The sequence below is a fragment of the Portunus trituberculatus genome, chromosome 43 (genome assembly GCF_017591435.1).
Source record: "Portunus trituberculatus isolate SZX2019 chromosome 43, ASM1759143v1, whole genome shotgun sequence".
NCBI lineage: Eukaryota > Metazoa > Arthropoda > Malacostraca > Decapoda > Portunidae > Portunus > Portunus trituberculatus.
In genome coordinates, this window is record NC_059297.1 from 2,674,918 (window position 1) to 2,688,354 (window position 13,437).

Here is a 13,437-nt window from a genome sequence, read left to right on the forward strand (position 1 = left end):
CTTGCTATCAGCCTTTTATCAAGGCAGCTGCTTACTGTATTCAGAATGGCCTTCCCATTTCCAATAGTATTTTATATTTCAGATGTTTTCACTCTTAATTGTCGTTACCTTGGTAAAAATATCAACATACAACTATAGTAACATTGTAATGTTAACCTTTCCAAAAATTTGTAAAATCATACAACATGTAATATTTCTGTTAGTTTGTCAGCTCATGCCAGGTGTCCAATGGTGCACACCACCCATCATATTGATATGATTATATAAACATTATATATTATTTTGTTTCACATATCTTCAAAAGAATTGGTAACTTAGTATCATCATTGTTTTCATACTGATATCTTGAAAAATCAGATAATGTAATAAAAAATACATATTAACGTAAAAAATAATAAATAAATAAAAGATATGCATAAAACTTATGCATGAATGAATTGTCAACCCCTATTGTAAGTTTCGTTTAGTAGCCTGCAGGAAAGCTTATATTACAATCTGTATATGGCAATAAGATTCTTTGCCTCTGAAGCTGAAGACCCAAAGACACTAGGAAAACCACTAGCTACCTAATGACTTGCCAAAGTGGTGTATTCAAACTCAAAACTCAAAAAGACTTCTACTCCCTTTTCCTGTGTCTGCTACAACCTCACAACCATCAGGGATCATGCAGGTGGTCGGGCATCAATTGTCCAGTGGGATGTCTAGCTAACTCTATTGGTGAGGTTTGCTGGAGGGCTGGTGGATTGGTGGGGTGAGTGTGATTAGCAGGATCTCATTGTTGCACTTTTCTCACAAAATTTCTCCATTGTGTTACTATATACCTATTACAATCCTTATAGCTGATGTATACAAAACAATTCCTTGCAAATATTGTCATTACATATGAAAAGTCTTAGAAATGACACCAAGCTGCATGATACATTTATGAAAACAAAACCTCTCTCATCACCACAGTCTATAAACTCAGAAAAGGTCATTCAAATCAATATTTAACTATTCATGAAAAGCTCAATTATAACTTCTGAAATGTATTGTTGCTTGAATTACATCCTCATATATTATTCTCCCATGTTTACAATGCACACCCATTATTTTATAAATGGCAGCACTACCAGCAGCTGGCTGCTCACCCACCACTCGTCACACTGCACTGTGTGTACATACACAGAGCAGGGCATGGCTACTTAGGGTTTTCACTTGCTATTTTCTGAGAAACTTGAAATTGTAAATTTTTAAATACAGTCTGCTTTTCTTTGTCAAATCTTACATATTTCTGTACTTTCTTTTTTCTTTTTTTTTTTTAGAATTTACTTAGAGACATGTGAGAGCCATTTTGATAAAATTTTGTTTTTGATCTTCATTACAAACAATTAAATACAATTTTAATAAAATATATGACAAAATATCAATTCCATAATTGTAAACAAGTTGAGTGAATGATATACAAAAAGCTGCTGCCACATGTAAAACCACCACCAGCAGGGGACCACCACCACCACCACCACTGCCACCAGCCCAGCCAGTATTCCTCAAGCTACCATTTGGAAGGGAAATACCTGAGCTGTTTCAGATTCCTTGGGGCAGGTTAAAGGGGAAGGGAAGGAGGAAATGGTAGGGAGGATAAATGGCATCACTGACATGTTCCTGATGAGTAACAGCCTTACATACAGCTCTCCCCTATATCATTTTTATCATTGCCATTGATTAGTTAGTATGTCAGAATAATATTTATTACAGTATATGTGATTTTAGGGAACATAAAGGAAATTACACACTAGTAGTGGTAGTGATAGTAATAGTAGTAGTAACAGTAACAGTAGCAGTAGTAATAATACTAGTAGTAGTAGAAGTAGTAGTAGAGTAGCAGTATCAGTAGTAGTATGTATATAACAACACTAACACAATTATAAAAATACTACTAGTAAACCACACAATAATAACATTGAAATTTGCTGAAGAAATACGTACATATTTCAGAAGATATAAAGAAAGATATATATTAGTATGTTAAAATACAAAAACAAATATAGACCTGTTAAGTATTCAAGGATCAGGATTAGAATTATAGTGTGTGTGTGTGTGTGTGTGTAATTCACCACGGTCATCTGTTGGTCACCCAGCCAGCCTTCCCCCATTACAGAGCGAGCTTAGACCTTATAGACCAATCTTCAGGTAGGACTGAGACCACAACACACTCCACACATCGGGAAAGCGAGGCCACAATCCCTCAAGTTACATCCCGTACCTACTTGCTGCTAAGTGAACAGGGGCTACACATTAAGAGGCTTGCCCCTTTGCCTCACCATGCCTGGGACTCGAACCCAGGCTTTCTCGGTTGTAAGCCAAGTGTGCTAACCACTACACTACGCAGTGTGTGTGTGTGTGTGTGTGTGTGTGTGTGTGTGTGTGTGTGTGTGTGTGTGTGTGTGTGTGTGTGTGTGTGTTCACTGTTTGATCTGCTGCAGTCTCTGACGAGACAGCCAGACGTTACCCCCTACGGAACGAGCTCAGAGCTCATTATTTCCGATCTTCGGATAGGCCTGAGACCAGGCACACACCACACACCAGGACAACAAGGTCACAACTCCTCGATTTACATCCCGTACCTACTCACTGCAAGGTGAACAGGGGCTACACGTGAAAGGAGACACACCCAAATATCTCCACCCGGCCGGGGATTTGAACTCTGGCTTGTGAAGCCAGCGCTCTAACCACTGAGCTACCAGGTGTGTGTGTGTGTGTGTGTGTGTGTGTGTGTGTGTGTGTGTGTGTGTGTGTGTGTGTGTGTGTGTGTGTGTGTGTGTGTGTGTGTGTAATTCACCACAGGCATCTGCTGGTCATCCAACCAGCTTTTCCCCCACAGAAAGAGTTCAAAGCTTGTACTGACCAATCTTTGGGTAGGAGGGAGACCAATCATACACCATGCACCAGGGTAATGAGGTCACAACCCCTCAGGTTACATCCCATACATACTTGCTGCTAAGTGAAGTGGTGAAGGTTCAGCTGTACCAACAGATTGTGGTACACCTTCACAATTCAGACTGTATGAACATACAAAATTGTTGCTTCCATGACTTAATTCCAATTCTTTATCTGTCTCTTTCTCCCACCTATAATAAACTGTGTGTGTGTATGGGTGGGTGGGTGGGTGGGTGGGTGGGTGTGTGTGTGTGTGTAAGAAGCATAGTACACATATGCTTGATGATATGTATATGTGAGTTACATGAGTAAGAGTCTACTTTTAGGATGCATGCTACTAACCACTTTGGAATGAGACACCAGCTGTAAGATGCCTGGAGTCACTTTTGCCCAGAAGTCCGTGAGAATAGCACAAGAACTGCTGTAGGTGTCCGACCCAGGGCTCCCCGCACCTTGCTCCAGATACACTGTCCACAGCTGAGTGTGATAGGGATGCCGTGAGAGCAATGACAGGAAGAGAGAGAGAGAGAGAGAGAGAGAGAGAGAGAGAGAGAGAGAGAGAGAGAGAGAGAGAGAGAGAGAGAGAGAGAGAGAGAGAGAGAGAGAGAGAGAGAGAGAGAGAGAGAGAGAGAGAGAGAGAGAGAGAGAGAGAGAGAGAGAGAGAGAGAGAGAGAGAGAGAGAGAGAGAGAGAGAGAGAGAGATAAACAGTAGGTAATAATAATGGCATACTGCATAAGGTGGTGGTGGTGGGATTGGGCAGACATCCATGAGTAGGTTCAAATCCCACCACATACCGCTTTGAAACTATGCCATTTGTCGAGTGGTTTAAAGTTACCTACATGTCACCATGATACCCAGGTTCTAGGTGGTTACACCAAAGATGCACTTGGGTGGTGATATGGGCCCTAATATGGGTACCACTATAATCAAATTGCCTGCGCCACTAATGGGTGGAAGCTGAACAGCGCTTCCCACATATACTCTTCAAGTATGCCTACAGGTGCTATAGGCCATAAAAAAAAAATTAATTAATTAATTAATTAATTTTAAAAAATCACAATCACAAAGGTATGACCACAAAACAAACACACAAACACACACACACACAATTCATGGACAAAGATATGATGAAAAAATTATCACAAGCATGATACATCCTAAGCTGGAATATGCAGCAGTAGTGTGGTCACCGAGCTCTAAAAAAGATATAAGAAGATTAGAACAGATTCAGAAGATTGCTTCAAAGATGGTGCCAGAACTAAAGGACCTAACATATGAAGAAAGACTAAAGGAAATGGGACTGTCAACGTTACAAGATAGAAGAGAACTAGGAGACCTAATAACAATGTATATAATAGTAAATGGCATTGAAAAGATAGACAAGGAAGACCTGGTGCTGGTGACATAAGAAGCTGGGAAAAGAGGACATGTAAAGAAGATTAGGATGAGACAGTGTGTGAAGGATATTGGAAAATACAGTTTTCCACATAGAATGGTGGAAAAGTGGAATGCATAGAGTGATGAAGTTGTTACAGCACATAATGTGCATAACTTTAAAGAAAAACTAGATAAGTGGAGACATGGAGACAGGACACTATGGGCCCTGCTCAAATCCTGTACAATACAACTAGGTAAACACACACACACACACACACACACACACACACACACACACACACACACACACACACACACCTGGCATAAGATGAATGCATGGAAGAGGGAGGACATGTGAAGAACTGATGCCTTGGACTGCTCAGCAAATCCTGCCAGGATGACCTGCAATGACACCATATCTTGTAGAACATTTGATCTCAAATTTTTACATAACAAAGACCGGACTAATCTAATTAATACTGCTATAATTAATGTACAGTGGAACCTCAGTTACCAAATACTTATTTCTATGAACAAATAAGTTTTCAAACAAAATTTTGAACTCATAATTGCTTCCTTTAGTATACCATAATTTGGTTCCTGAACAAAGCTAACTGAAAGAAAAAAAGATATGATGAATAAATGAATAAAGTTGTAGAAAGTAGTGTAGCAGAAAATACAATGTTAACATTATAGTTGAGGAAATATTGTAGGGAGTTACCTGGATGTGGTCAGCAATATGGCATGAAGCTTCAGGAGGGATGGGCTGGCACACCATGGCAGGGGAGGCACCCGCCAGGCAGGAGTGGGTCAATGCCCCCAGTAAGAGCCACGAGAGGAGCCGGATGTGAGCTACACAGTCTATGAACTCCCGTGGTCTGGAGAAAGAAGAGGGCATGGGGAAAGTGAGAGCCTGATGTGCATATATATTTGAAGATGCAATAAAAACAATTTTAGATATTTATCCATAACATTAAAAGGTTGATACTCATGCTTTCAGAAATGCAACCAACCATATCTTGCATGGGAGTTGATTACTAAAATGCATCAATTTTGTAAAAGTACAAAGTATGAAGCCAGCATTAAAAAAAAACAGATTTAGAATTATATATGTTATATATAATTATGGTAACCTTTTTATGTAAAATAGATTAAGTTAACTTTAAACAAGCTGACAGCACTGACTTCCTGATCAATTTATATGGAGTCCAGAATAGTCAAAACCAGTGTGACACAGAGACATAGTTAGTATATGAGAGACACAGGTACTCTTGTATAATTAGAAAAACAGGAAGATGATAACACAGAATATGAAACATGTGGCTTTCACATTTCTGAGGTCATGACCATTAGCATCTAGCAGACTGAACCAATATATTTTCCTTCTAACTAACACGAAGGACATCAATGTATACTTGTATATCCCATCACCTTGCCATCTTTCAGAAATCAATGACCTAATCCTACTGGATCACTTTTTAAATTTTCTTCTGGTTTCTCCTAGTTTATTACGGCTAGGAGAGTGTCTCCATGACTCTGTGGACCTCAGAACCCTTCAGCCCCAAATAGTGCATGGTCCCACTGTACTGCAGCAGTCCCATCTTTTCCACTGAGGTGTACAAGGGAGGGAGGAAAGATGACCAGGAGACTCACCCTTGCTGGACAGCAGTCGGTGGATTATTGAGCCACGGCAGGTACTTGGAGATGGCACGGTTGTCCCGGCTGTTACCACGAGTTATTTCCAGTGCCAAGTACTGGGATATGCCAGCCTTCACTAGTCCCCCCATGGTATCCTCATTAAGGCCCACGCTACCACTGTGGCAATTGGACTGTGGTGGGAGAGAAATGGATGAGTATGGAAGGAAGACAAGAGATAATATGGACAAATTGAAGACAAAAGATAATATGGACAAATTGAAGTGTTGCGAAGATCAAAAAAGGTACACACAAATATGCAAAATTATAAAGAAAAATTAAATAAACAATAAAAGGACCAAAACTAAACAAAAAAAATAAGAAAAAATTACAAAAGTAGAGAGAAAAGGTTCAAATGGAAAGCATGCAGGGGCTAGAGTTAGATCAAGGACCTTCCAGGAGCTGTAAATACTGAATGAAATAGGTTGAACTCAATCAATCAATGTGCAGGAAGAGCTCATGACTATACCTTGACTTTAGTGAGGGTGTGCACATCTGCTATGAACTCCAGAGCGTCATGAAGGTGGGAGAGCATACACTCCGCAGCACAGGTGTTGGGAAGGTGGTGTGGGTCTTGCAGCTCCCTTGGAAGATCTCCCACCACTGTATTACTCCCCAAGGTCCCTCCACTGTCCTGTAAGGTGTCTTTATATTACACCAGCTACAAAAAAAAACACACACACACACACACACACACCTCTTAGTGTGTGGCCCCTGTTCACCTAGCAGTAAATAGGTATGGGATGTAACTCGAGGGGTTGTGGCCTCGCTTTCCCGGTGTGTGTTGTGTGTTGATGTGGTCTCAGTCCTACCCAAAGATCGGTCTATGAGCTCTGAGCTCGCTCCGTAATGGGGAAGACTAGCTGGGTGACCAGCAGACGACCGAGGTGAATTACACATTAGGCTAATCTTAAGCCTCTCTGCCATCCCCCCCACTCCCCATGTATATTTTCAGTATGTATGTACTGCCATCTGAGTAAACTGTATATTATTATTATTATTGTCATTATTATTATTATTATCATTATTATTATTACACACGCACAAACTCAAAAAGAAATTCAAAATACATGCACTACAAAATCTTGTTACCTACTTGAAGCACAAGCTGCACTAGAAGAATCAAATTGGTGTCTGGGATGGATGTCTTGAACTTGAGTGCCTGCACCAACTCATACACCACCAGTCGTGGCAGCAGCAACTTGTCCCGTTCCTGAGTACATCTCTGGGTCAATTTATTACCTACAGATGTTGTCCTGACTGACACTTTTGTACTACATTGAACAGGTGAGTGTACAACTTATCTAGATACCTGTCCCTGCTACCTGGAGTTCACTGCTAAACATCTCTCCCTCAGTACAAATCTTAGTTATCTACATGGTCACACATTAATATAACATAATTTTCACTTATTCTGGTTTCATTAAAAAGCTCTTTGAAAAACTCAAAATGTAACTGAAAACTAAGTGATGTAGATTATTGATTCCAAGCAACATGTCACACACATTAGATCATGGAATCACTATGAAAATGTAACTCAGATATTGTATTAATTAGCAGTCAATGTCTGAGCTAAGTAGGCACACGTACCCGAGAGAAGATGCGATTACACAGGTGACAAAGGTTGCTGAGGTGGTCATAATTGATTGCTGAATTCTGTATGGCATAACTCAGCAGCTTGGACACTGGATCAAGGATGCTCTGGAGGATAATGGAATCATGAAACTGTCTCTATACTGAGGACACCAACAAACCAAGATCTGACTGTCTTGGAGATATGCCCAACATTCTTGACCTTTTCCTTACAGAGAAGAAATGAGTCAGATAATCAAGCAATGATGTTCAAGTATTGTAAAGAGAGATGGTGCACGTGAAATGGGAGAACAGAGTGCTGGTTTATGTGGGGGGAAAGGGATGCAAGGAGAATGAGAGGATTAGGCTTTGCAAGAAGGAATGCCAGGATAGTAATAAATGGAGACTCTTCTTTGGTAGTGACCCCCTGGCCATCCTCACCTTGTGTGCTACTACCCCAGGAATGCGCAGTACAGCCACAAGCACTCTCAACACAGAGTCAAGGTCTCCTAGTGCTGCCACACACAGCACAACCTTGCGAAGAAATGCATCAAACAATGGCACCAAGCTGGGAGACAGAATACTTCCAATGGTACCTCCCCCACTTTCTATTCCTACACATTCCATGTAACACGCCACATTGGACAGCAGGTGTGTCAGGTTGTCCATTGGCAATTCCTTACAGCTGTTCAGATTCTGCAAGCAGAGAAAGCAATAGAACTTTGGATATCTTTTAAGGGATTAGTAGCAGACCAAAAAAGACATTTGTAATTTCTTATATTTTAAATACTTAGTTACATGATACAAAAAACGTAGATTGCATATTGAGTCTATATTTCATATAAAAAGTTTAAACAATATTCCTTAAACAGTGAAAAGATGGTGAGGCATACTCTGCTGACCACACACAGATAGATCGAGAGATAAATGTAGAAATTTATATGATTTGAGTCCGACTCTTCAATTTACATTTATTTCAGAGGAGAGAGAGAGAGAGAGAGAGAGAGAGAGAGAGAGAGAGAGAGAGAGAGAGAGAATGCTTACCTCAAGCAGGAGCTGAATGGGGGCAGATGGGTTGAGTTCATTGAAGTCATTAAGTGCCTGTGCCAGAGTCTTGAAGAGCTGCACACGCTGTGACACTGGAAATCCATATTAGTGTCTCATTAGAGGTGCTACCAACCTCTTTCCAAATGAAGAAATCTCAAAATGATTGACAAATACTGTACTTGAAATGATAGACTTTAATATGTAGATGCAGTTTGCTTATCACACAGGAAGAAACATACAGAAAGGTAGATTGGGATATAAAGATTAGTGAAATAAGGTTGATACCAAACTTCATATAGTTATCATATTAACCTGTCTGTCTGTCTGTTTGTGTCTTACCCTCAATGTTGGTATTGAAGATCTGATTGAAGATTTGGTTAGGTGCCAGTTGGTGCAGAACACAACGCAGGAATTGTCTACCAATACTGGTGGCTGAGCCTGGCAGGTGGACGGGACTCTCGTATTGCCAGGAGAACATCTCACTCCCAGCAACTCTTTACACCAATAGAAAGAAAGAAGTATTAATATCTATCAGGGAATACCTATGATATTACTGTGTACAAAAAAAATTTCTTTCTCTCTTTCCTTCTTACTGTATACAATCACTATTACTCACCCCTTGCTTCCCTTCCCTACCTGGCAACAGTCTTGAGCATTCTGGGGAGGAGTGGTGCAGCAAGGCCTGGCTGCCGGTACACAAAAGTTGACAGGATGATGATACAGAGGCCAAGATCATCATTTGAGAATTCTTCCAGTACTTCTCCACATTCCATGCATCTGAAGAAGAGGAGAGGAATGGAGAAACAATGAGGGAATAAGTCAGATATGATGGAGGAAAGTATGTAGGAGTGAGAAAAGGATAAAGGACCACTTATTCTAATAATAAAATCACAGCATAAGTATCTATTACCAAACACATTACCCTTACCAGAGAAATGTTAGGCAACCACAGTACTATAAAATAATGGTGATATCCATACAACTGATCCAGGAAATTTCAAATGAAAACTTTAAAAAATATGTAATACATTTAAGTTCTTAGTAGTATAATCTGCATTTGTTACATATTAGAGAAAAGAATGTGAAGAATTTTGCTGTAGAATACTTCCAACCACTTGTGACCTACAAAGGCATACCTGTACACCATGCAGTCATCTCCCACTCTAAGGGCTGACTGTTTGATAGAGGGTGGTGGAGGAGGCCCTGGAGTGGTCCCAATAGAAAGTCTGGCCCCATGTAAGGAGGGGATGTCATTCCTTTCACTCCTGGAAAGGATGAAGAGTGAAGGTAGACAAGAAATTACATGAATGAGAGAGAGAGAGAGAGAGAGAGAGAGAGAGAGAGAGAGAGAGAGAGAGAGAGAGAGAGAGAGAGAGAGAGAGAGAGAGAGAGAGAGAGAGAGAGAGAGAGAGAGAGAGAGAGAGAGAGAGAGAGAGAGAGAGAGAGAGAGAGAGAGAGAGAGTCATATGAGGAATCATCCAGCATGGAGTTGTCGGCAAAGATCTGAGGGAAAAGTTCAGCTGTAGAGATAACACAGCAGTCAATGAAATCATCTGGAAGAAACAGAAGGAGGAAAGACGAAAAAAAATTGCTAGTGATATTCTTTATCAGACCCAAGAAATCATAAGGATGTGTTATGAGTTCTTCACAGGGAGATGGATCTCGGGCATGGAAGCAACAATCATTCCAGGGAAATCAGCATAATGAACAAGCTAGGCTTCAGTCGTATGTGTTATCATTAAGTGCGCGGCCTGGCGCCGACAGATCACCCACCTCCAGCCTTCTGTTCACACACACTGTGAATAAACACCTGCACTGTTGCCTGTGTTTCCTGTGCCCACTGCCAGTCAAGGATAGAAGATGGCGCAGTGAGTAGGATCAAGGCAAGCCTGCAATGGGTACAGCAAACGGTGCAGAATGGAGAAGCAACTGGAGGCGCTGACTGCTCTGCTAGTGTGGCAGTCGGAGGAAATTCAGAAGGCTCAGGAGCAGAGTCAGCGAGAGGAATGCTTAGCCCGGCTGTTGAAGAGCGTGGTGACACAAGCTCCCAGCCACACCACGACGGGCGATGAAGAAGGCGAAACCGCAGCCCGCCGCACGTCTACCCAGAGTGTGAGGTTCCCGACGTCCGCCACCACCATTCCTCACTTGACAGCGTCAGCGTCGTTACATGAGTTCGACACGTGGCGTCACAAGTTTGAGGGATACGTGACACTCGCCAGGATAGACTGTCTCTCCCTGGCTGAGCAGAGGGCTGCACTAGCTGCTGTCCTAGATGACGAGTGGACTTGAACTCTTCGCTACGGCATAAGTTTACCAAGAGACGCGGAGTTGAAAACCATTCTCGATGCCATGTGTGAATACCTGCGGAGTCAGCGCAACATAATCATGGACAGAAGAGATTTCTACTCTCGTGTGCAGGAACCACAAGAAGGATTTGACGACTTTTTGTGCGCTGTGAAGGAAATCACCAACTTCTGTGAATTCTGTGACCAGTGCATGGACGATCAGCTGCGTGACAGAATTGTTGTTGGGACACGAGATGAAGTGGCATTGAAACGTATGCTGGAAAACAAAAAACTTACTCTTGAAAACGCCATAGATATTTGTAGAGCATCAGAGAGCGCCAACCAGTGTAGCGCAGTACTAAGGGGTAGCTCTCACGCTTCGAGTCATGGTGTGAATGCGGTCTCGAATTACAAGAAGACCAAGACACCAAAGAATGGCTTCGGCGGCTCGAAACCCACAGGTTGTTATCATTGTGGTAAAGATTGTCGCAACAATAAGAGGGGATGCCAGGCAATAGATAAGGTGTGCCGTAACTGCGGGAAAAGAGGGCATTTTGCGAGTGTGTGTCAGCAGACATTGAGAAAACGACGAGGAGCTTTGAGGAGTTTCTCAACTGTCTCTCTTAATCGCGGTGCAAGCCCGGGGCGGGAAGCAGTGCCAGTGTGTATCAGCTTTTATCGGGTGTATACACAAAGACAGTGACGGCACGACCTGTGCCACAGGTGGTTATTACTGTCACACATCCTGCTGGAAGAGACAAGATTACGTGGACTCCTGACTCTGGGGCCGAGATGACTGTTATTGGCCTCGACACGGCAACACTCCTTGGAATCCAGCCCTCCAGCTTGATGCCCGCTGATGGTGATGGACTTTATGCTGCCGGTAATCACCCTCTCACCTGCGTAGGAACTTTCTCGTCGCACTTGAAACTGGGCGACAGGGAAGCAGAAACTGTTGTGAGTGTGGTGAAGGAGGTGAAGGGGGCGTTGCTTAGCTGGTACGATTCTATCGCTCTCGGAATCCTCCCTAAAGATTTTCCTGCACAAATCCAACCACTACGCAGGGAAGAACAGCACACCAGCAACAGCTCCACCAAGCACCAGGGCGCCTCGCGGCCACCTCTATCTATGCCAACAGAAGTGATCAGCTGGCCTCATACCTACGATCCGACACAGCAGCGCGCGGAGCACGCTGCAGCTGTGATCAAAGCCTTCCCTAACATCTTCAGAGCAAATGAAAATTTACGTGCGATGGCTGGAGGATCCATGGCCATCGAGTTGACCGACGACGCTCGACCCTTCGCCGTGACAGCACCTTGAACAATTGGCGTGAGGAAATTAAGAGCCAGTTGGACGAGCTGCTTAACAAGGGGATCATCGAGAGTGTGGACTACCCGACGGCTTGGTGCCACCCCATCGTGCCTGTCCCAAAGAAGACGTCTGGTGTAAGGCTGTGTGTTGACCTGACACGCCTCAACCGTTACGTGAAGAGGCCTGTATATCCAGTGCGCTCACCTCATGACGCCATCGCCTCGATCGGGACCGGAGCAGTTTGGTTCACCACCCTTGATGCCAAGATGGGGTATTTTCAAGTCGCCATTAGAGAAGAAGACCAGGATTTAACATGCTTTATAACACCTTGGGGCGGTACAAGTTTCAGCGAGCGGTTATGGGTCTCGTCTCGTCTGGAGACGAGTATAACCGCCGAGGTGACCAAGCTCTCGGCGACATACCTAACACCATAAAGATCGTGGACGATATCCTGGCCTATGACTCCATACAGCGTGCACTTAGCTTATGTCATTCAGATTGTGCAGCGATGTGACCAGCACGGCATCACACTCAACCCAAAGAAGTTCACATTCGCAGAAAATGTGGTAGACTACTGTGGTTACTCTGTTTCTGGACAGGGCTACACGACAGACTCAAAGAAAGTTAAAGCCATCTCTGACTTTCCACGACCACAGCACATCACCGACCTACGATCATTCATGGGTCCAACTAATCAGCTTGGAGGCTTTTCTCCTGCTGTGGCTGCAGCTGCACAATCCCTCAGATCTCTTGCGCCCGAAAAACAGTTGGTGCTGGTCGCCTAACCATGAAGAGGCGTTTGAGAAGGTGAAACAGTGTCTTGTCTGCCCACCTGTCTTGGCCTATTTCGACCCATCATTGCCAACGATGCTTCAGACCGACGCCTCAAGGATGCACGGATTTGGATTCGTTCTCCTACAGAAGCACGGAGACCAGTGGAAAATGGTGCAATGCGGATCGAGATTTGTAACAGACACAGAGAACGGTACGCAGTTATAGAGCTGGAAATGGCTGCAATCGTCTGGGCTGTCAGGAAATGCGGTACATATCTGAAAGGACTCCCTCACTTTGATCTAGTGCTTGACCACCGCCCGCTGATACCTCTCCTCAATAGCAAGTTGTTGGGAGAAATAGAGAACCTGCGGCTGCAGCGCATGAGGGAGAAGCTTGCTCAGTATTCCTTCACAGCAAGCTGGCAAAAGGGATCGACACACTGCGTGCCCGACG

The 13,437-nt window shown here is 43.2% G+C and overlaps 1 protein-coding gene across 1 annotated transcript in view; it reads right to left on the reverse strand.

Annotated features, from left to right (window-relative positions):
- Positions 1 to 13,437, reverse strand: part of LOC123518398 (protein unc-79 homolog) — a 94,268-nt gene that overhangs the window by 6,811 nt on the left and 74,020 nt on the right. Inside the window, 19 exon segments of the mRNA XM_045279210.1 lie at positions 1,557 to 1,574; positions 3,262 to 3,396; positions 4,616 to 4,699; positions 5,019 to 5,175; positions 5,951 to 6,126; positions 6,462 to 6,626; positions 7,089 to 7,205; positions 7,583 to 7,693; positions 8,006 to 8,260; positions 8,609 to 8,703; positions 8,951 to 9,105; positions 9,248 to 9,388; positions 9,748 to 9,934; positions 10,385 to 10,630; positions 10,760 to 10,975; positions 11,243 to 11,433; positions 11,642 to 11,938; positions 12,064 to 12,362; positions 13,043 to 13,236. Coding sequence (XP_045135145.1) covers positions 1,557 to 1,574; positions 3,262 to 3,396; positions 4,616 to 4,699; positions 5,019 to 5,175; positions 5,951 to 6,126; positions 6,462 to 6,626; positions 7,089 to 7,205; positions 7,583 to 7,693; positions 8,006 to 8,260; positions 8,609 to 8,703; positions 8,951 to 9,105; positions 9,248 to 9,388; positions 9,748 to 9,934; positions 10,385 to 10,630; positions 10,760 to 10,975; positions 11,243 to 11,433; positions 11,642 to 11,938; positions 12,064 to 12,362; positions 13,043 to 13,236 — 3,239 coding nt within the window.